At 40.7% G+C, this 24,370-nt stretch overlaps 1 protein-coding gene across 7 annotated transcripts in view; it reads left to right on the top strand.

Annotated features, from left to right (window-relative positions):
* The window catches only part of csnk1g2b (casein kinase 1, gamma 2b), a 46,934-nt gene that overhangs the window by 8,361 nt on the left and 14,203 nt on the right, over positions 1–24,370 (top strand). For all 7 annotated transcript variants that reach the window (XM_034704442.1, XM_034704398.1, XM_034704426.1 and 4 more), the window contains one exon: positions 12,729–12,798. In XM_034704442.1, coding sequence (XP_034560333.1) covers positions 12,729–12,798 — 70 coding nt within the window. The remainder of the gene's footprint in view (positions 1–12,728; positions 12,799–24,370) is intronic.

The following is a 24,370-nucleotide window of genomic DNA, read 5'->3' as shown; positions in this document are numbered from 1 at the left end:
TGTGAGTACACTGCAGGCTTTACTCCCAAGGGGGGACCCCGGTGTCTTAAAGACACAGCAGCATGTGATATCTGCTTTCTGTCAGGTCTTGCTGTGAAAACTATCCTCCATCAGAGTCCTTTAACAAGTGAAGAGCACAACCATCTCATAAATACACCCCCCCCTGCATGGTGACATAACTGTCCACTGAGAAAATGACCATCTAATCCTCTTTCCGCCTCATCACGGAGTTATATTATTTTCATTCTGACACTCTCTGTTCCGTGTAGTGCTCTCTCTCTCTCTCTCTCTCTCTCTCTCTCTCTCTCTCTCTCTCTCTCTCTCTCTCTCTCTCTCTCTTGCCTATTGCATTTTATTGCAGCCCTCCCTTCATGCAGTCAGTCATTCAGTGACAGACGGGAGACACCTGTGAGACGTGCCTGTGACATGCTGCCTACAGCTGCTGTTATCACTAATAAGAAGTAAACCAATTGATGACCTCAAGTGGCCAGAAACACGTTTGACAGTGATGAGTGGATGTAATATCTGCCCAACATGGGAGCAGAGGAATAATTGAGTGTTAGGAGTGTTGGGACCAAGAGGCAACCTCCAGCCACTAGAATTGAAGCCAAGGCGGTGTCATAAACTGCAGATCATCGAGTGTCTGCTTGAGGCTGGCTCCGGAAGAACCCATACCTCTAGTTCCGGCCTGTGCTTGCGCTGGTTCAGAGCTGGTTCAACTTGCGAACCAGTTTGGCACCAGTTTGTTTTTCCACCCGCTCGAGCCCGTGCAACAGCCACGTCATGAGGTCACTTCTTGTCACTTTCCCTCACAATAACAATGATGGCGGACAACGTAGCACGACGTACCATTAGCTTCGTCTTTGTTATTTCTTCGTTTGGTTTGTCTTTTTGGTCCCTGCACTGGTACAAAGAAAGAGTTAAGTCTGGATAGCTCATTTCTCTATCGGCACACACTGTACAGGATAATTTTTTTCATGACACAGCACAGAAGATATTAAGATTATGTGTTTTCCATTATGAGAGACACAGCTGACTTGATTGACAGGCGGGAACACTGTAGCTGTTAGCGAGGAGGCTCAAAGACCGCCTCTTTAACCTCACACTAGCTCGCCAGAAGTTAGGTTGACTTCAACATTTCCAATATGGCTCCCGCTGACAATTGGCTTCAGAAACAGATGAGTGACGTCACGGATACTACGTCCATTATTGATACAGTCTAAGGTTGGGACTTAGGGGACTTATAGTCCAGCTCAGAGGCTACACATATCTCAGGGAGGGGCTGACATCGGAGGGATCTGGGGAGATGGACAATAGATACAGAGACCTACTGTGCATTGTGTTCCAAACATACATACAGAGCAGCGTTTCACCCTATGTACTGTACTGTATGTTGGCAGTGCTCCCTCAAAGCACAGCTGGATTTCAGACCTGAACATGAAATGGGTTTTTTCCTCTAAAACATAGAAGGTTAGTTCAGGTGCCTTGTTTTTGGCTTGTTAGTTTGAGTGCTCCAGCTGAAATGAAGATAACAAAGGTTAATTCAGGTGTCTATACAATTTACTCTTGAACATTCATCATTACAGTCATACTGCTCTGACATGTTGGTATTCAAAAAGATCCTAGAGGAGTAAAGGATGCCAAATCTAACTTCTGTCCTTAATAGAGTTGAACATTTAATTCATGTCTGTTAATTGATCTGCAGTCGCCTGTCAAAACATTTAAGCGCACTGATTGCTAACTATTTAAACAGTTGCCAGATAATCTCATGAATAATTTAGGGCCTGTGTCCATTCACTCAGTCGTTTGCTCTTGCAGTGCCCACGACTTCAATTTCAGATCTCTTCTCACCGGCGCTCACTGTTGCTAGGTTACAAAAGTTGTCCTGCAGCACTCCTGCTTCACTTAGTAGTGACCATTAAGTCCAATTTAAAATGATCTGTGTGCTTCATATGTGTGGCGTTTTACAAAGAAGGGATAGATACTGTGTGGTAGCATTAGCAGCTCTGCTCTACACCTGGAAGTTATACCTGCTACAAACAAGTTTGGTAAGTCGCTCCTCTGAATGGACTCCAGCCTTTGTTGTAGACAAGGTTCAAATCAGAAGCCCCGCCCCTTCTTGGTTTTATAGGTCTGTGATGGTGGAGTGACATTAATGAGCAAGGTGGTGTTCCTGAGTGTGATTGAGCAAAGTGTGTTTTTGTGCTGAGAAGCTTATCTACCTTCACCAATCAATCTTTATGAATAAAGCACCAAATCACAACAAACGTTATCTGAAGACTCTTTCCAAACAGAGCCGGTCTAGACCGTACTCTATGTTCTATTATTAACAAAGACCCAACATCAAGACAGGATAAGATACAGTCCCTTCTTACAGACAGGACTCAGTCTGATCTCATCTTAATCCACCATGAGCAGAGCACTTTGCAGCATTTAGCAAGTTACAGTGGCAAGGACAAACTTCCTTTAACAGGCAGAAACCTCCAGCAGGACCAGACTCATGTTAGACACATCTGCTGAGACCGTGTTGGAGAGAGAGATAGAGGGAGATGAAGAGAGAGAGAGATGATAGTGATGAGACGGATAGTAGTAGTAGTAGTAGTAGTAGTTGTAGCAGCTGGAGTCTGGCTTGCTTTGGCAGCTCAGAGGAACCTATGAGACAAAGGAGCTCAGGGACTCCAGAAAGGTCTATGGTTAGTAACTTTAATGGGACAGGAAGTAAGTGATGGGGGGTGAGACAGGATCCCAGTGTGTCAGTTCCCCCAGCAGTTGAGGTCTGTAGCAGCATAACTAAGAGCTGGTCCAAGCCTGATCCTGCTCTAACTATAAGCTTTATTAAAAAGGAAAGTTTGAAGACTACTCTTAAAAGTAGAGAGGGTGTCTGCCTCCCGGAACCTGGCTGGTGATTATAATATACTAATATATTAATAATATAATATTGGTTATATTTGAGTCTTAAATGTTAGCATAAGCTGGTGACTTCAAATTTAATATTTAAAGGTTTGAAAACAAAAATACAAAGATCAACTTTGGCTTTTAGAAATACTTCTGGACATTTCAAACCATCTTATGACCAAATTATATATCAAGAACAATCAATAACAAATACCTGATCCATGCATTATTATTGATAATAATCATTGTTTACCATTTCAAACACCTTTTGTGATTTTGAAAGTGTTTGAATGTGTGTGTCCTTGGTTTGTGTCTTCTGAAACATGTTTTGTACTGCTTTCAAAAAGCTCTTATGCACCATATGGTATGTTATTGTACTTAAAGTCTCTGGCAGACTGTTTGTTTTTCTCTGGCTGAGTCACAGATGCAGAGGCACAGGAGTAAGGTGGTGTGAAGCCGCTCACTGTGCTGGTCAGTCGTGATACTCTGAAGGAAATCTGAGGTATTGTGCTGAACTCAGTCTGCCGCCCACTGAAGCATGATAAGCAGCTCTTGTTGCAGTCCAGCTCAGCAGCTTACACCAGCTCTTCATGAGGCCGTTGTCGAAGAACTGTGAAGCCACTGAAGCTCAGTGCAGTTTTTGCTGGAGTTAAAGTGGCATTTTGACGATTTAAGTTGTTCTCCCCTTCCCTATTTGGGCCCCCCTGAGAGCACACTGGGCAGCCTCAATACAGAAATCCATGGATGTCGACAGCATGTAAAAGCCTACCTTCAGTCAGCGAGCTAATCCTCTAATGAACTAGGAGCCAGCAGGAGCACAGTACATTCACACAAGCATGATTTCGTCGCAGTCATAAAGCCCGTTCAGGAAAGTCTGAATGTTTGTGACTTCAAGAACGGCGTCTGTGTTCAACGCAGACACACATGAATGAAAAGAAAAGGTTTGAGCTGGGATCGGGTGTGTGCATGCAGAGCAGTGAGGATGTGTACTTCTCGGTTCACCATCAGACTTCCATTCGAGAGAAACGTAGACTTTGTATTTCTGTTCTCTAAAACGTGTGATGTTCAAGGCTTCAGCGATATTTAACACGTTTCTTATATTTTTCTAGCTGTAATTTTGGTTACAACCATGAGTTAGCACAGCACTTTTCCGTCTGAACTCCTTTTACGGCATCATAATTGAAGTGGTAAACTAGAGCCAAAGAACCCAAACCATATCTAGATTATGGTCATTTGAAACTAGCTGAAGCCGAATTGACCTCAGGGCTATTTTTGAGAGTCTGCAGTGCATGACAAAATGGAGAGGTTGGAATAAAGACTCTGAGTAGTTCACAGACTGAAGGGAACACAGATCTGTTGCTGACTTGTGCAGACCATGAAGACTGATGCAGTGATATGTTGTGTTTTGATGTTGTAGATTAGTTATAGAGATTAGAATGAGTTAAACTGCAGGCGTTTGACAAATGAAAAGGAAACTGTACATGTGATTTTCATAGATAATTGTTGTTCAGCCCTTCTACTTTGCATACAGTTTCTGTGTCATGTCTTACTGACACACTTGCGGACAAATTCCAGCAGATCTGTGTCCAGTTCTTCTCCGATCCGATCTGATAGGTTTCTATTCAAGTCAATGTGTTAACTTCCACTGGATCCACTCCGTCGCCTTCCGGCTGCGTCTCTGATCCGGCAGGTCAGAGTCCTCTGGATCAGATGTGCAAGACTTCTATTGTTGCCGGATGCCGGAGCACGATGTATGAATCTCAACAGAGCAGATGGAGCGGGACAGGAAGTCAGGTTTCACCAAAACAAAATGAAAACATACGGTTAATTTTCAGAATAAAACACTCTGTGTTATCACCAGATCGTATTTCACTTAACTACAACAACAAACTGCATGATGAGCGGAGCCAGGCCTGGAGTCAACAAGTCAGAGGTTTTCAGAGGACCAGAAAGACAACATGGATGAGGAGAGGAGGAGGAGGAGAATCCTTGATTCAGTGATTACTGCGGTTAAAACCTTGGTCACATGACTCCAGCTGTCCGGCGGTCCTGCTCCGTGCTGCGTTCTGAAAATGCAACTGGTGGGTGTTGACAAACTAGAAAGCACGGAGCCTGACCGCAGCGGATCGGAGGAAATCCTGTGTTATAGTGAACAAAGCCATCCTTAATAGTTATACTTACACCTCTTCGTTACTAGTTGTATCATTTCAACATTTCTGCTTTGAAAATTGATCCAAAATATTCTAAATACTCATTTTATTTAGGGGTGTTACATTCTCTTCTGCATACTGTATGTAATTGCAGCCCTGTAACACATAGTTTTCATGTTTATGGAGCCACATATTTGGGATTATATGAGTTTGGTGTAAAATGGAATCTAAAGTTTTGAGTGATCTCTCCTAAAACATAACATCAGTCTGTGTTTAATTTAAAAAAGAAAGCTTGCTCTGTAAAAACTTCATTGGAGCGGTGATCCAAAACAGCAACAATACTTCTGTGTCCTATAATGTTCAGTGACTGCTCCGTGGTTTTACCCCTACAGGACAAATATAAAATTTAAATTGGGCACAGGCTGGAAGTTAAGCAAATGAGGGAGTGCACAATACAATACATTGTACTTATGCCACGCCTCGCGTCTCTATTAAATGACAAAGGAGCCTTGCCTCCTGGGTTCATGCAAGTGGAACTTCCCATGACTGTGTTGATCACGACAGCGTGCTGTGCTGCGTTCGCCTTCCTGCGACTGCAGCAGCAGCTGAGTTCAGCATGTTTATAAAAAGCCAGCCCAATATTTTCTTTCACAGAGTTTATGAAACCTGCTTATTTATATGGATTTGTGTTGTTGTCCTGGTCACAAATGAGAGGGTAGTATTGAAACCTGATATCTTGTATTGACGGATGCTTCTCCAACTTCCTGAGTCAATATTTGAAGTCAATTAAAAACAAACAAAAGAAAAGCTGTTGCTATTTATAGTTAATTTGAGAAGTATGTAACGGCTCCTTTAGATCCTCCTATTGCCTTCAAATGGTATCAGACATTTCATTCAACATGCAGGGGAGTCATATTTAATGTTGACAGTGAAAACATGATGCACCATTAGTTAGGACTATTGACGTTATCTCTTCTGTCACTGAGCTGCACCACACCTTACTTTACTGACATCCTCTTCTGCAGTAGTTCCCTTCCCTGGTTGTCCATCTTCAACACAATTCAAATCAATCAACTTGAGTTTGATTACAGAAATAATTCTAAATTTGCTCATGAAAGTGAAAGAACAAGTCCAGACTTTCTGTAGAAGTAGATCTGGCAGACATGACATCACTCACAGGTTTGTGGAGCAGGAAGCTGCACGTCAGCCCTCAGCATCTTGACTTCTGGTGTGAAAGGATACCATTAACTAGACAGGAACTAGGTGTCAGTTATTCACAGTTACTTTGATATGAAAATTGTGCTTTCAAATTCATAGTGATTCATCTTCTTAAATACTTTGATTGGCTTCACTTTTTTAGAGCTACTTCTTATTTAAATCGTCTTTGAATGAGGGTATGTTAAAGGCCAAAGATACCCAGTGCAGATCATCAAAAACTGATTTTAGTATCAGAAATACTTTATTTATCCTGAGGGGGGAATTCAGTTTTTGAAGTATGCTCTTATAAACTGTATGTAAATATCAAAATATTAATAGAAAGAAGAAGAATAAAACAAGATATAAATATAAATGAAATACAAATAAATTAAAATAATATAAAATGAAATGAAATAAAGGAAGATGAAATGAAATAGAATAAAATAAAATAAAATAAAATAAAATAAAATAAAATAAAAAAATGAAATAAAATAAATCAAATCAGATCAAAGTATATACAGAAGCGCAGAATAGTTAGAATTATCTATGTCCAAAAGCGCTTTGAATGAAGGTGATATATACTGTATGTAATTCTGGCTGATATGAAGCAGTCGGTGTGTTACTCTGGGTTTTGGGAGGCAGCTGATGGTCCCATCTGGTTGCGTTAAATCTGAGCTGAAACAGGAGAAGTGCTGGACACCAGCCAGCTGTTGCTTTCTTACACCACTCGCTCTTTAACACCAGCTTCAGAACATAGACACCTCTGACCATAAAGACACCACACACACACACACACACACACACACACACACACACACACACACACACACACCACACTCACGCTTCAGTCTTCACCATTTGTGTTGTAGTTAGCGTCATTAGTGTCCATATGGAGGCTGCTGTGTGGAGATGCACCATGTTGACATTTGAGTTGCTCAGTCTGAGTTGGGATGAGTCACATTGCCAGTTGCATATTGTGAAATGGTTTACTGGGAGTCAAGCAAAGGTCAGGGTCTATTCTTGGACTTGTGCATAATGCTGCGCCTATTCCCCTGGACGTGGCACACATAGGGCTACAAACGCACATGTTGAAAGTCACTCTGGCTTTCAGGATGATAAAGAACACAGATGTTTGTTTATGTGTTACATTACACCTTTATAGCTGCCTACTTCACTGTACAAGGGCACTTTAAACTACAGGACACTGCTACTCGCAGTAGCCTTAACTAGCTCTGGCACTAGCGGGCTCTGGTAGCAACTATCTTGATCTTAATGCTGTTGTTTCTACAGCAGCATGGTGTGTTTGTTTACCTTTTACAGCCACGCTTAGTCGCTGTAACGTTCTTGTATGTATCATATTACAACCAGGAACCGGTAAAAACTGGGAAAATCGTATTTAAGATGAAATAATATTTGTATGAAGTGTACGATTCTTAAAATAATTTAGAGAATATTCAAGAATCCAAATTTCATGACCCATCCTTGGTCACAACATCAAGAAATATAATGTCATTATTAATGCCAGACCTTACTAAACCTGAACTTGTAGGTGTCTATCTTCTTTAGCTCCACCCCCCCGTTTAGTGGTCATTACAGAATTCACTCAGTGAGGTCAAGTCTGATCTTGCTCATCAGTGTTGGAGCAGAGATCAGATTTAGCCCAGATGACATCATATGCAGAGTTGGTTAATCCCAGGAAGAGGACAGAGTGTGGATGAAGCGAGCCATCAGCCCCACACAAAGTCTACCACAGGTTAACATGCAGAACCCATCACGTAATCAGGGATGACATAATCATATGTTTGCTTCAAGTGTTTCACTCAGAGAGGGATCCTTGATATGGCATGTCGCCGCTCATCTTGCAGTCATCCCATGGCTGATGTAGCGAAAGGATTTGATCCCACTCGGGCTGTATTTACAAATCTCTAATCTTTTTAGTGTTGTGCTGCTCATGGTGTTTCTAAGTTTAACCACATTTTAATATAAGGTCAGTTACTCTCTGCATTAGGTATCGCTCCTGCACTGCCATCTTTTTCTCTTCTTGCTCTCAGTCTCTTGAACCTAAAACCTCTGATACAAAATAACTATCTCGTACTTTAATCCACCTTTAAATCTTGTTTTTTTTCCCCCAAATTGACCGGCTTGGCTAAAAGCACATCCAGCTAACTCAACTCATTTTCATTTATAAAGCACATTTCATACATTCAAGCATGCAGCCCAGAAGTGCTTCACAAAAGAACAGAGAGACAGAAAACAACAGCAATAGATACAATGATACAAGACTAAAACAAGATAGAGGAAAGTGATATGAGTAACTTAAAGATAAAAATGAAATCATTACAATTAAAACAAAAAAATACAATCTGATACATATCAAAATAATAATATCTAATCAAAATAATATCTAATAAAAATAAGAATAATAATTTATAATCAATAAAAACATTAATTAATTAATTAAATTAATACCAAACAAATATAAATAAAATCAGACAAATAAAAATAAAATGAAATGATTACGGTAAAATAAAAATAAAAATCAAAGAAATATCAAAAATTAAATTAAATCATTATAATAAAATCAGAGAAATATAAGAAAAATTGAATAATTACAGTAAATAAAAAAATTAAAGTAAAATCAATAAAATCAAATCAGAGAGATATCTAAAATAAAATAAAATCTTTACAATAAAATCAATAAAATAAAATAATATATAATAAGAGAATGAAATAAATAAAAAAAACATGCTAAAACAATGGTCATAATAGAAGTAATGCAGTCGAGGGATGAAAGTAAAATAAAAGGGTAGGTTTAGTAAGTTTACTGTTTAAAAACACCCAGAGAGCTCGCTGTTTTTGAAGTCCAGAGGCAGAGAGTTCAGAGTTTAGGGCATAAAAACAGAAGGCTCTTTAGCTGGTACTTGTTAGCTAAGTAATGCTATACCTGAGGTTTGGCAGAATGCATTCATGCTTCGATTGCTGCATCAAACCTTAATGACTAGTGACATGGCCCATGTAGAGGCTAAGAACAGATTACATGCCATTAAAGAACAGCCAGGGTCTCATGAGGCTGGAATCTAAATACTCTGATCTCAATGCACAATTTGTTGTCTGATCCATGGAACACAAATGCACAGTCAGCAATACACACAGCTGCAGTGTGCAGCAGCTGAGGTGGAGTGGTTACTGTAGCAGCAGGTCAGACAGTGAAGGGCCCTTCTGGTCTAATGGTCAGCTGCCTCAGACACAGGCTAGCATACTTGGTATAAAGCTGCTCTCTGCATGGCAATACATGGGTTAAAACTTTCACCACTGTTAGACAGTGCAGACGAGATACAGCTACAGCTAAAGTCATATGAAAACCAAATCAAAACAAACCCCAACACAGTCTCTTTCCATAAAACACTTTCTGTAACAGGAGCACGTCTGCACTGGGAGGAGATCAAGCATTATGTGATAGTGGCAGAAGCTGAGAAAAATCCTCGTCATATGCAAAGATGTTACATCAGACATTTGCAGCTTGGCCCTTGTCATTTACACAGCCATAGCTTATCCCATCTGCTGGGAGTAGAGATGACTCTTAAGTACGTAAAGCTGCCATAAGCCTCTGTTTCCTATTGTAAGCTGTTTTAAAGGGTCCTGTGGTTGGGTGCCATCTGTTTTCACTCATTATTTATATATTTTATATTTTCTTTCTCCTCTCCTCGCTGGCATGGCCTGACTTGTGTGAGATGTGCTCGCTGTTTGTGCTCATGTGGGAGGCGGATGACGATACAGCAGTTCCCAGATCTGCCTCCCAGACTGGTCACGTGTCGTCCTCCTACAGGCCTCCACTCCTCTGTACTGCCTCCTGTCTTTCATTCTCAGTTTTATAGCCCCTGGCATGCACATTTGTTCTGACTTCTCTGGTACTCTTCCTTGTTGGCATCATGTTGCAGTAGGATGCTGACCTTTTTCTCTCCATAGATTATTAAAAAAAACATGCATGTGTTTTTATTGATCCAAACTCCTCGTGGTTGCATCTCTTTAAAAACGAACAATGCATCTGTTAGCTTATGGATGTAGAAAGACATGTACAGTCACTGAAATGATCAAACATCAGCTCCTTTGTTTGATTACTGTCTCCTACGTTATCATAACACATCCAGACTGCTCTATTACATGGCTTTGACAATGTTTATGAGAGGTTTGTTGCTCACAAGATCTAAACTTGTATATTTTGGAGTGTATATATTTGACTGTATCAACAAACTTGGTGATTGCAGTAGCAGTTTTTATCCAACTTGTCAGTTTGATGGTGTTATGCTTTACAGGACATGTTGTGTCAACACTCATGTTGTTTCCACAAATCAACTCGCTTCTCCTCCTTTCCTGATGCTAAGTTCAAGCTTTGCATTGCCACATTTGTTTTGCTTCCTCTTTCAGTCAGCTTGTTTGCTAATTGGCCATGGGACCGTTCCATGTGACTGGATGTCTGATCATAAATATTGATCCTTTTTTTTTCATTTGATTTTATTGCCAAAAACAGACATTAACATAACAAAAGAGATGAGACAATTACAAAGACTACATGCCACAAGGAAATGGGTGCAGGGTGTTAGATGTGTGTGCATGTGCGTGTGTGTGTGGTGGGGCATGTGCTTGTCAGTGTGTGTGTGCGCATGTGTAGTGGACATTCTCAGTTGCTCTCATGATGGGGCTTAAAAGGTTGAACTATGGAGTAAAAGAAGAAAGTGAGGGGAAAAAAACGAAATTAATAAAAATAATAATAATAGTACAAATAAATAAAAATGAACTAAAATAAATAATAATAATTATAGTACAAATAAATAATAAATAAATGAGTTAACTAATAAATTCATTAATTCATGTATAATAATAATTACAGTACATATGAATAAAAAAATATATAGTATTGATTAATAATAATAATTATAGTACAAATAAATAAATAACAACAAATTAAAGATATACATTAATAGTCAGTAGCTGTGGCATTACAGCAACAATAACGGCAGGGACCCCTCCCAGGCAGCCAGATCAAAATTCACGGTCTCATTAACGTGATATCTAAATTATTATTATTGTTATTATTTATTAAATTAGTTTCATTTGTTATATTTGTTTATAATTCATCGTATTCTTTTTGTTAAATCATTCATTTTAAACTCATCTTTGTCATGTATACAAGGTTGCCTGGATGTTAAACATGATTAATGTTTATGTTTTCAAATCGGTGCAGCAGCAACGCTCACCTTGAGAGCAGATCAGGGGAAGTGAAATCACTCTTAACATACCTGACATCACAAGATAATCTTACAACCTTTACAAAAATCAGGCCACAAATTCACCCGATTATCTTGTAGTTTATTTCCCATCTTCTGATTGAACCTTGAAGTGAAACACAGGATACATCTTACAGGGCTGAGACGGGTCCTGTAACATAATGTAAAGTCCTCTGTTGTGTTGAACACGGCTCATACCTTTGTGTGCACACTCCCACATGCTATCAGAGCAACAGAGGAGGGGAGGCCTCTGTTTTGATAAGGACCTAATGGAGTGGATGTTGGAGCTGGACAGCTTTTAGTTTCAACATGAAGTCTCACCTCTGGCACCACTTGACAAGTTGATCTTTTAAATACTTTATTATTCATTGTGATCAATTGGTAGGTAGACCTTCCTTTAAGCCAGGTTTAAATTTTAATGAATCATAATGGCAGTACTCTGATGTTTACCTACTTTAAAGGATACACACATCAACCTAAATGTACATATTCCCCCCCCCTCTGAAAGCAGCATACGTTATCAGTGAGTAAAAAATGGGCTGCACTGTCGTGGTCAAGCGCTTTAGCACAGGCTGGGTGTAGCAATTGAAGATTAAGTCAAGGAATTAAGTTGTGTGTGTGTGTTTGTTCTATCCTCTTCACGTTTGCCTATAATGCTCTTGTCATCATGAGAGTGGGGTTAATCAGATTACATTTTAGGTTGTAAAGCTGCAGCCAGCGATATAAAGAACAATATGTCTTAAGGGGGGTTTGAATATCAGCCATGTCATCACAAAAGCCTTCTGTTCACCAGCTGGGACTTTATCCTCTCACATCCCTCAAGTCTAACCCCGGACCTAATTTAACTTCTATTAGGCATTAGAATAAGAACAGCATTGTACTGGAGTTATTTAAGTTGATTGCAGACAGAGGTTATCGTATTAAGATTGTATGCAAGGTTGTCACTCAAACTCTACTTTCTGCTCTTGGAGTAAAGCTCCTTGCACAGTGAGTTGAGCTCGGGTGGTCTTAGAATCAGTCTTTAATTCCCTTTCTTTGTGTGTGGGGGCCGTGCAAGTATTCATGTGTCAAAATAACCTAAATGTACATTTTGTAGGGCTAATACATGACCAGCATGCCATGAAGAATATTGACATTCACATCCACTGATTTGTGGTCTTTGTTATATCCTAACTCTCTCATTTGCTCTCTTTTCTTTCAGGAACCTATAAAGTCCAGGGCGCCACAGCTCCATCTGGAATATAGATTTTACAAACAGTTGGGAAATTCAGGTAAGAGATTTTCAGCCTATAAGTTACTGCCAAATTCCACCAGATCCGTGTCCAGTCTCTCTGATCCGGTTTCTATTCTAGTTAATGTGTTAACTTCCACTGGATCCGCTCCGTTGTGTTCTGGCTGCGTATCTGATCTGACAGGTCGGAGCCCTCCGGATCAGATACACATCTATCAGCACAGAGCAGATGAAGCAGGACAGGAAGTCAGGCACCAAAACAAAATGAAAACATCCGGTTAATTTTCAGAATAAAACACTCTGTGTTATCACCAGATCGTATTTCACTTAACTACAACAACAAACCGTCATGATGAGCGGAGCCAGGCCTGGAGTCAACAGGTCAGAGGTTTTCAGAGGACCAGAAAGACAACATGGATAAGGAGAGGAGGAGGAGGATATTTATTAATGTGGTTATACCGCGAGAAAACCTCGGTCACATGACTCCAGCTGTCTGGCGGTCCTGCTCTGTCCTGCTTTCTGAAAACGGTGTTGATGGATGAGAGGATCAGAGATGGACCGGACACGGACCTGGTGGAAGTCCCGGGTTATTGTTTACTGACTGACAGTCTTATTGCTGTACGGAGAAGGATTATGTGCCTTCATGTGCAACTTAAAGGGCTCAAAACTATGGTACACAGACGCAACACCACACACGTTACAACCAAGTTAATCACCTCAGCTATGTGGACCTCCGACAGGTTGACAGACGTCTGGAAAAACAAGTATTATTTAGATATACACACAACTCTAAGTGACAGAGCAGCCAAAGAGAAGTTTTAACATTGCCCATGCTCTGAACTCAACATTAATCACATGTAAACAGTCAACATGCCCTCATTGAAGCCAGTCATCTGTTGCAGAAACATGACTTGAATGCAACCACAACCAAAAGAAAAGGTGACGCAGAAACACGTTCCATCCAACGGCAAACCTTGTGCTTTGCGATGGTTTTAATATGATGTAATATTTGAGGCAGAGTTCACACGGGGCAGAGCAGCTTATAGTGGCCTCATTTAGTCTCACAATCGGATCGTTTAGGTGGCAAGGGTACCAGAGTAGGTTATCGGGAGCACTAAAATGGAACAAGTTAAAAAATGTGTGGCGGACGAAAGTGTAAGTGCTTGTGTGTCACATTGAACGCTACACAGCAGTAACAGTGACCCTGATTTATTTCTCGTGCTGCCAGGAATGGGACGTGACTAAATGCTCGATTCAAAGTATAGACGCCAAATCTGCAGCTATTGTTCAATGTGGTTTTCAAGTTTTATTAGCACAATAAGATTTACATTCCTCCATGTTTATCCAATTAGCAGAGATTGAGTTCATTAAATAAAATAATGCTTCTTGTTGGTGGGAAACTGCTGCAGAGAAGGCAGAGGAGAGGATGTGTTTTTACAGAGTATCTGCAGTTTGGTGGAGATGTAACATCAGGAGAATGGACACATGAGAGCAACATCAACAGCTACTTCCATTCTACTCGAGGCTAAATTTCACAGTGTGTTTGTTTATCTCTCTGCACCCCTGGGAGATACTGGCTGTTATAAAAGCCTGCATCTTCTTTCACAGTCCCACCTCTACGGTATCCAAAGTCTTTCCTCTCCTCAAGCAAACATGTAAATGCACCATGATACAGAGCTGAGGCTGCAGGGGAGCGGGTCTTTGATCGGGCCGGGCTGGTTACAGAGGGTGAGAGAGAGAGGGCAGGGACTGGACTGTGTTTGGAGAGGTTCGCCTGTTGTAGTGCTGTAAGTTTGTCTAGAAGCATGTGTTGATTTGGCCGGCTCACAGCACTTGTGTACTGTCTTTAATCCACAAACCATATGCCAACATGCCACTAAAACTTTGTCAAGCTGACACAAGCTGAAGCTACACAGAAGGGGCTTTTGCAATCTCTGGCTCCCAGTTTCTGCTCTACATTCACTCTTGCTTCTTCTATTCTACAGAGTCTATGTTCTCATCCCACACCTCCTTTTTTTTTATACCTTCACCCAGACCAGGTCCTTCCAAATTGTGTTAATGCAGAAACCAAGTCCCAATTGAGACTCTAGTACATAATTTAGCACAGAGGTGGCTCACTGAGGCGATAAAAGGGAAACTGCTTCCTCAAAATCTGCCCGAGCGTATTTTAAAAATTCAATACTGGAAAAATGAAATAGCAGTCACTGTAGGGTGCGTGAACTTGTGGATGTGAACATGGAGGGTGGGGAAAGTGGGGAGCCCGCCTGCCTGCCTGCCTCACTGCTCAGTGTAGCATGGACAGCTACATAGAGCTAGTCGTCAGAGCCAACCAGCCATGAGAAGCTGCTGTCAGATTCTACATCTCCTGGCTGCAGAAACAGAGACGGGTGAAGCTTCGACAGCCGATAGAGGCTCATTTGTGAAGCTTTGAGAGAGTCACCCTGTTGGTTATGTGTGTTGTTGCTGGGTCAATGCCTTTACTAAGGTGTGGGCCTTAAACGACTTCATAACTTCTGATAATTTTACCGTAGTTAATATCGGCCAGAAATGAAATCGATTTTTAAACTGAAATGATGTATTTTTATGTGTGTGAGTAGTTTTACATGAAGGACTCTGAGCCTAGATCTGGCTTCACTTGACCCCAAAGTCTGTTTCATTTGATCAGTGTATACACATTCATACCGGACTCAAGCGCAGTTTAAGAGCTGGTCTCGAACAGGATTCATGTATACAATCAATCAATCAATCAACCTGTATTTATACTTCAGAGATCATTGAGGGGAAACCCTCGTTTACAAGATATCGAGTCATTTACAGCGACATTTAAAAACAAACAACAGGGGCGCTGATGGCCTAGCGGTCTAAACGCCCCACATACAGAGGCTACAGTCCTCGCTGCGGGGGTTGCTGGTTCGATTCCGGGCCCCGACCATTTCCTACATGTCTTCCTCCGCTCTCTGCTCCCCATGTTTCCTGTCAGTCTTCAGCTGTCCTAATGAATAAAGGCAAAAAAAAACAAAATATAACTTTAAAAAAATAAAAAACAACAACAGGGCATCAAGAATATCAAAGTCATCAAATGGGATAATTTCTGATTTGGAGATAAAAACAGTTAAAAGCTAAAATAAAATAATACAAATAAAAGGAGGTGTAAGGGATTGACTATAAAATGCACTAAAATAGGAAGGGACTGTTGATTAAATGATACAATAAATACATACAGGTAAACCTAGTTAAAACAGTTACAAAGAGGGGATAAAAGGTTGAAAATTTAGTTTCTAAATTGTCCAAGAGGTAAAAGTGCATTTAATTCACTTAGTCCAGGAGTCAAGAGCAGAGAAACAAAAAGAAGTCTTTCCCAGTTCTGACTGAACTCGAGGAACATGCAGAAGCAGCTGGTTTGAGGTGCGAGTCTGATGAAAACGGTCAGGGTAATTAAGAACTTCAGCGAGGTATGGTGCTGACTTTCCTTAGAGAGCTTTATAGATAAAAAGATGACGATGGATATTCCCTCTTTCCTGGAGAGAGGGAGAGCGAACCTTATTGTAAAGAATGCACCGGTGTGTTAAAAAAGTCACCTGTAATAAATCTTAATGCAGAGTTTGGGGGTTGAGGATGGTGTGTTTCTGTAGATTATGTCCCCATAATCCAACACTGACATGAAAACAGCCTCCACAACCCTCGTCCTACAGAACATTGACATATTGATCTGTTTCTATAGAAATAGCAGACTTTTTGTCAGTCTGCCTGCGAGATTGTTGATATGTACATTAAAATGTAGGTTTTCATCAATCCAAATACCTAGATATTTATACTCTGTGACTCTTTCTTTTTTTATATGATTTATTTTTTATTGAAATTTTGAATCAAACATTTCCATCATCTCTACATTCCCAACACAGGGTTTAAAATCATCATTCCAAAAGCACATATATACCAACAGAGTTAAATAACAACAGAAACTGAAAGGAAACTATGTGGAACAAAGGAGTCATCTTTTCTTTACAATAAAACTAACAAGCAGTGAAAATAAAATCCGGTCTATGGAGGGTTATAAAATTAACCCATTTCCTCTCTTAGCAGTGACATACTCTGTGACTCTTTCAATTTTGAATCCCGTTCTTGTGACTATATTTACATAATGCAACCACGCTCAGAAAGGAAGTGAGCTGCTACATAACTATCCAACTGTTCCAGTGAAGAAGCAGTCTGGGGGCAGGGAGGCACACTACCAAACAATCGTGTCTAATTTGAAAACAGCCTGAGTAATTAGTTCTAAATGTAAGTGTCATTTTAAGACCAGGGCACAAGTCCTATAGTGATCCTCCATCATCTGGCAAGTGTGTGAGCTGTGGTCTAATTTAGTGACATGTGCCACCCTCCTGGCTCCCTGTGCCAGAGCAAAAGCCCTCTGCTGTTAATGAGGAGGTGGGGCATTAGGGCAAGTCCTTGACTATTTATAGCCGGTCTTTCACGAGCAGTCGGGCCTCTATGGTGTCTCTGCCTGGAGAGCTTCCCTGTGCCGAAGTATCTTCAGCCGCTCTGATTGATGACTGCAGACTGCAGGGGAAGTCTCTTCATGCTCTGCTGACAGAGTGTGGTCTGTTTGTCTTAATGTTTGTCCAACTTAGAACTGATCTCATACGTATGCAAACTTCAGAGTAAGAGTACCGGTAATCTTTAGCAGTGTATATGACAGTAACTATTTACAATATTACACCAAGCAGCAACATCCGGTCTTAAAATATGAGTCCAATGCAGAAGTGCTAAAAACTGCAGTTCATCGAGGATCCGCTTGAGGATGGCTCCAGAAGTATTGGAAACCAAATACACACCATCTAGATGCATGTGTTGATTTGGCCGGCTCACAGCACTTGTGTACTGTCTTTAATCCACAAACCATATGCCAACATGCCACTAAAACTTTGTCAAACTGACACAAGCTGAAGCTACACAGAAGGGGCTTTTGCAGTCTCTGGCTCCCAGTTTCTGCTCTACATCCCCTCTTGCTTCTCATCCAAGTGGCAAACTCCAGTTTAAAAATATGAGTCCAATGTGGAAGTGCTAAAAACTGGAAGTACCGGAAACCACATACACACCAATTTAAAAAAGCAGATCTTTACAGCAGAAATAAACATGTTTACAGCCTGGCACAAAAGACGAGTGTAGTCTGGATAGCTCATTTCTCGATCGGCACACACTGTACGGGGGGGGGGAATTTTTCATAACGCGGTAATTTCAAAGATATTTAGATTACAAGTCTTCCAATGAGAGGCACAGCTGACTTGATTGACAGGTGGGAACACTGTAGCTGTTGGCTAGGAGGCTCAAAGCCCGCCTCTTTATGTCACAATCGCTCGACAGCAGCAATATGGCTGCCCCTGACGATTGGCTTCAAAACAGCGCTTCAGAAACAGATTGGGTGACGTCACGGATACTACGTCCATTTTTTATACAGTCTATGTATTAGACACAATTATTACCAAATTACACCATAGTCAACTTTGTGTAAACTTTCATCTGCAGCCTCTCAGCAGGTTACAGATCATACTTTTAAGGCCTCAGCAGTGATCATGGTGTTCTGAAATAACACAACTGTATACATGTTGTCCACGGTGAGGCTGATTTATTCGCCTGCAGCAGTTCGATGACATCATCAGAAAGTGTTCAACAGGTGGCGTGACGTGTCGTATTATTGTCAAAGCGTGACGAGCAGACAGTGAGTGTGTCAGGACACGGTTGGTTGATGATGAGTGTCCGCTATGTTTCAGCCTTTCACTACTCGCATAAATCACTGCAGCAGGGTGAGCATGTATTACACAAAGAATAGACGCCCTGCTCTGTCACGATAACAAAAGTAACATCCACATAACAACCAGGTAGCTACGGCATCCAGCAGAGAGGTCCTGTCCCCAACTGATGACCGCCTGCTCTGATGATGTGACAGGAAGGGCTCACCTGACTGTCTTGCAAGGAGGAGTCAAGGCGACAGATTAAATCTACTTATGTTGTCAACTCTGTTAAATGGACACATGTGACCCTGATTGTCAGGAGCCTCAAATATGTCGCAGCATGTACTAGTCAGCGCTTAACGCCCAGGAGGAGCTTATCCGCACACTGTTAATGCTCTCCTGTCCGGTGCACATCCCAGCTGTTGGGAGTCCTGCCTCACAGCAGTTTACAGTTTGAGCTCTTCCAAGTTTACACAGTTGTGCTATCTGCCATAAACAGAAGTTTGCTGGTGATCACAAAACAAGTGTTCAAGTCAAATACAGAGCTTCTTGGTCAGTCAGGTGGAAGGCTTCATCAAGTGTACACAGGGGAATATTAATGAGGCTATACGATAAGACTTTTTATATCTTAAGAGATGTTGGAGATGTGAGTGACCCCATACATGACAACAAAGCTTTGTTCTTACAGTGTTCAAAGTGCAGCAAGGAGGCCAACACAGCACACTACACACTAACAGACTCCATCCAACAGATACCAGATTCCTGATCGAGCAGGAACTTCCGCTCTTAAAATATGAAGCCGATGTGGAAGTGCCAAAAACTGCAGTTCATTGAGCATCCACTAGAGGCTGGCTTCAGAAACACCGGATATTGCATACACACCCAGGGCATAAAATTAACTTTTTACCTCATCTGCCATTGGCTAGTGACCTCCAAAAATGTACTGGCCAAAAATATTTTTCCCCAACCAAATAAACAAAACAAAACCATGCCTTAGCTTCAGCTATGTGTTCCTCTTCTTGATCGTCTCCTGCCTCTTTGTTTATCCTTTTTGTTTGTGGTGGCTTCACGCCGGGAATGTGTCGCCACATCTTCCTCCAAACGCTCTTCCCGCCGTTCTTTTTCAAGCAAAGGGAATGAATAGAACTCCAGTAGCTGACGTCACACCGTTCTCGACGTACCAAATCACAACACAAGTACAGCCCGCCGCGAGGGTCAAAATAGCCCGACAGTCGGCAGAAATGGGCCAAAGTATGGAAACAAAACCTCACATGCAATACAAAATTTTCCATTGCCGGGTGTTAATTTTACGCCCTGTACACACCCATTCAAAAAGACGACCTTTACAGCAGAAATAAACATGTTTACATCCTGGTTCAAAAAACATTATGGTCTGGATAGCTAATTTCTCTCTCGGCACACACTGTACAGGGGTGAATGTTCAAAGATATTAAACGTACGAGTTTTGCCTAAATAAGGAACTGACTGACTTGATTGACAGGCGGGAACACTGTAGCCGTTAGTGTAAGGCCTAAAGGCCCGCCTCTTTACCTCACACTAGCTCCACAGAAGTTAGGTTGTGTTCAGCATTTCCAATATGGCACCCGCTGATCATTGGCTTCAAAACGGCGCTTCAGGAACAGATGGGTGACGTCACGGATACTACGTCCATTTTTTATACAGTCTATGGTTCTGAGTCTCCAAAGTGGAAATGCCACAGAATCTGTCACGATTGAATTTAAAGGTTTGGCAGAAAAGACGATTGTCAAGCCAATCACTGATACAAACTGTAGTGCGTTTTAAAGGACACTTGTGTTATTGACGCAAATCCATAAAGTTGAACCGTCATTTCTCTCTGAATGCGTCCAACTCTGGGATTCATTTACTGTTGTCACCATGGCAGCGTTTGTTGTGCTTCCTCCTTCAGTCAGCTTTCCTGATTGGCTATCGTTACGAGTAATCCTCAAATAGATGCCTGCCTGTGACTATCAAATGGTGTTTTGCCTTGAAATGCTCATCTCTAACTAACTAACTGTAGTGTCTCATGGAGCTGATGTACTTATGAGCTGTGTTGCATTTGTAGCTGCATGCCCAAGCGCTGATCACGTTTCAGCCGAGTGTGTGAACATCTCCAGAAGCCACCTCTCCTCCTCCTTCTCTCTCTCCACTCTCTTTACTCTCCACTCCATACATCATTTCAATCTTTAGCATGCTCTCCTTTTCCTCTCCCTGTCTCTGTGTGTCTCCTCTCTCCTTCAGCCCTCTCCTCTCTCCCCGGCCCTTAACTCTGACATTTCACTGTAGGGAAACATTGTCTTCAGCTGCCATGATGCAGCCTTCTCTTCTCTCGGTGTCGCCTGGGAAGGCCTGCCAGCACATACAATAGGTCGGATTGTCTCAAATTGTCGAGACAGCAGGGGTCAGAGCACCGCTGACATTGCCCCGCAGTCAAAGCCAGAGCACGTCCATAATGGGGAGCGGAGTATGACTTACTGTGACTTTCTAAAACAGCCGAAACTTAAAGGTATTATTTGAGAAGCGATTCAGAGAGACTCCCGACTGAGTCTAAATGAAATAATGGTTTGTTTGGGTGAAGCTGTAGAAGAGGATTGTAATGTTGTCTGCTTAGATGCTGATTTGCATTCATACTCAACCTTTATGTTGTGTTTTGTCGAGTCATTTTGCTATTTCTTGGACCTTGAAGTTGACTCGGTGAAACGTGAACACACCTTCACATACTCTGTGTTTTGTTGCATATTTTTCTATGTGTGGATTTGTTTGTACAGCAGCTTCACTCTCTGCTTGTGTCCAGTTGTAGATTACAACACAGTGTGCTCTCCTCTTGTGATGACTGTGCTTTGAATGCCCTCTAGATTTGGGCCACACTTTGATGAGTCAGCCTCCCAGTGATCTCTTGTCTCTGCCTCATCTGTCATTGGCATTATTATTAGAAAAAGATTAAAGGACAGACAGGTGTGTGTGTGTGTGTGTGTGTGTGTGTGTGTGTGTGTGTGTGTGTGTGTGTGTGTGTGTGTGTGTGTGTGTGTGTGTGTGTGTGTGTGTGTGTGTGTGTGTGTGTGTGTGTGTGTGGGTGTGTGTGTGTGTGTGTGTGTGTGTGTGTTTGCATCCTCGAATCCTCACTGTCTAGGAAAAAAGGTGGTCAAAGAGTCGGTTCAACGCTAACCTTTAAGCACCAGCACAAACACCTGTAGCTATCTTTGTCCCACTTCCCGTCTGTGTCTTATTCTCTCCATCTCTATCCGTCTATGTGACTCTCTGCCTCTCAGCAAACATACAACATCCATGCTGCTGCGCCTGTTTTGGTAGTTTTCTGTAAGATGGCTGACATGCAGACAGTATGCGACCTTTGGAACGTCAGAAGGGTTCAGAGGTTGATGGTTGGCAGCCCGGTCAAAGAACACTTCCTGCTTTAATCATGAGAGAAGTGCTCGACTACAACTTCTCTGACAGTGGGTATAAAGTCAATGGATGTTCAGGCTCATAAAGCCCACAGGAGTTATAAATAGAGCTGCGGACTCTGTGGCTGGGATGAACAGGGCGCTCCAGTTTGTAATAAATAAAAGTTAGTCCCCCCCTAAGAAAGTAGTGCTGGTCTGTAACGTTGATACTTTTATGGCTCTGATCACCTACCTAAAAACGCCTTGTCATTTGGTACCACATCTCTAAAGGGCAAACTCTCTTCAGAGATAGTGAGCCAATTAGCCGGCAGCATGCTTGTACCAGGATCAAATAATGTCTGTGATTTACTGTCTAAAGTTACATGAGATGGAAAAACACCTACAAATCCAGGAGCGGGGGCTCAGGCGTGTACCTGTGTGTCTGCTGCTGCTAGATGAAGTCTGTTAGCTGTGTTTTCACTGAGATCAAATAGTCTGTTTATTAATATCTCTTTTCTGATTAGTATAAAAAGTAAATGATGGTAAAAGATCGCTGCACTGAAAGTCAGATGTTGTCCAACTCAACTCAGCTTTAGTTATATAGCACCTTTCATACATTCAAGCATGCAGACCAAAGTGCTTCAAAAAATAACTGAAAAGGTAAAATAATAAAAGACATGTAAATAAATAAATAATTTTAGAATAAAATAAAATAAATACAGTAAAATTAATAAAATAAATAAGATTGTAAAGCAACATTAATAATCATTTTAAAGGTAAAAGTAAATTGTACCTACAAAATAAATAGATAAATACATAAATAATAACAACTGAAATGGTAAAATAATAAAATACATGTTAGTAAATAAAATATTTCAAAATAAAATAGAATAAATACAGTCAAATTAATAATATAAGTGAGTTGAAAGCAAAATTTAAAATAATTTAAAGTTAAAAATATCAGATAAATATAATAAATAAATAAATAAGAACTGAAATGGTAAAATAATAAATTCATGATTATAAATAAAATACTTCAAAATTAAATAAAATCATCAGGGGAAAAATAATAAAACTATTAAGTGTGGAAAGCAGAATTAAAAATCAGTTAAAGTTCAAAAGATCAAATACAAACAAGAAATAAATACATAAATAAATACATAAATAAATAATAAAGGACTTGTTAATGAATAAAATGAAATAAAAGCAATACATTAATATGAATAAAATAAGTAGAAAATTAAAAATCAGTTAAATTTAAAAAATATCAGATAAATACAAGAAATAGATTAATACATAGATAGATAAATAGAGCTTAAAATAATAATTAAAATAATATAGTGCAGTGCTAAAATTGTTTTACTCTATATTAAAATCCAGATTAAAAAGGTAGGTCTTAAGTTTTCTTTTAAACACACACAGAGCTCACTGTTCTGATGCACAGAGTCAGAGAGTTCAGAGTTTAGGGGCTTAAAACTGAAAGCTCTCTTGTTGATGCTTTTGTAAGACTCACAAGGAATATTTAATAGGGAAGCATCCGATGTGCCTTTTGTCATTCCTGTTAAAATATCTTTGACATTTTAATTTGAAAGGTCCATTAAAAAGTCACGTCACTCAGTCTGTTTCTTGTTTTAACATTTCCCTTGTTGTCTTTGTCTCGTCGGGTTTTGCAAGTCATTGAGGAGTATTTGTGAAATATGACGCTGGTTTCTTGCAGGCCTCGGCAGTTAGTTTAGCCGAGACAAAGCTGTTAAGTCTGTCGCCAGCAGACATGAAGAAACCAGCTTTTAGGTCACCGTGAGACTGCTTGTTTATTGTGTTTGTTAGTGTTACATGGAGGATCATAATCTGAGAAAATGGACTTTCCCCTGTGTTTGTTGGATTTTAATATCTTTAGTGTTGTTTTTTTACCACTCATAACTCTGTGCTAATTCATGTTTCCTCATTTTATTCTTCCACTACCCAAACACAGAAAGGTAGAGCACACAGTGAGGGGTTGATCCATCCACATTCTTCTGAGGTCATACACCTCCACTCACTCAGGGTGTGGTGGTTTCTAGGAGCAGTTGTTGTGGGTGTTCTGCACACTCAGGCAGGTGTTTCTTTAAGACACCTTTCCTTGTAATCCTGCTTCAGAGAGACGCTCCGCCTGTTTCTGACAAACCTGTTGAGGGAGGCAAACTGAAGTGTTGCTCTACCAAACCAGGAGTATATTTAAGTTCAAGTCATTGTTGTGCTACGTTTAAAGTATGTGGCAATATTCTCAAAATACACATCAGATTAGATTACCCGTGAACTTGTATTTGGTGTAATTTTAGTTTGTATGACTCGGTGATGACGAGGGACAAAAGAGAGTAGTGGAAACAAAAAGCTGAGACACACTGCACTGACCACATTTTTTACTGAGTGATGGTGACCTCACAGCTTGTTCATGTTTCCTGGTCAAGACAATTAAACACAGGGTTGTACAGTTGATCCAATA

This window comes from Notolabrus celidotus, chromosome 2 (assembly GCF_009762535.1).
Source record: "Notolabrus celidotus isolate fNotCel1 chromosome 2, fNotCel1.pri, whole genome shotgun sequence".
In the NCBI taxonomy this organism is placed as follows: domain Eukaryota; kingdom Metazoa; phylum Chordata; class Actinopteri; order Labriformes; family Labridae; genus Notolabrus; species Notolabrus celidotus.
Note: the sequence above shows the minus strand (reverse complement) of the source record. Positions and strands in the feature narration are given on the sequence as shown.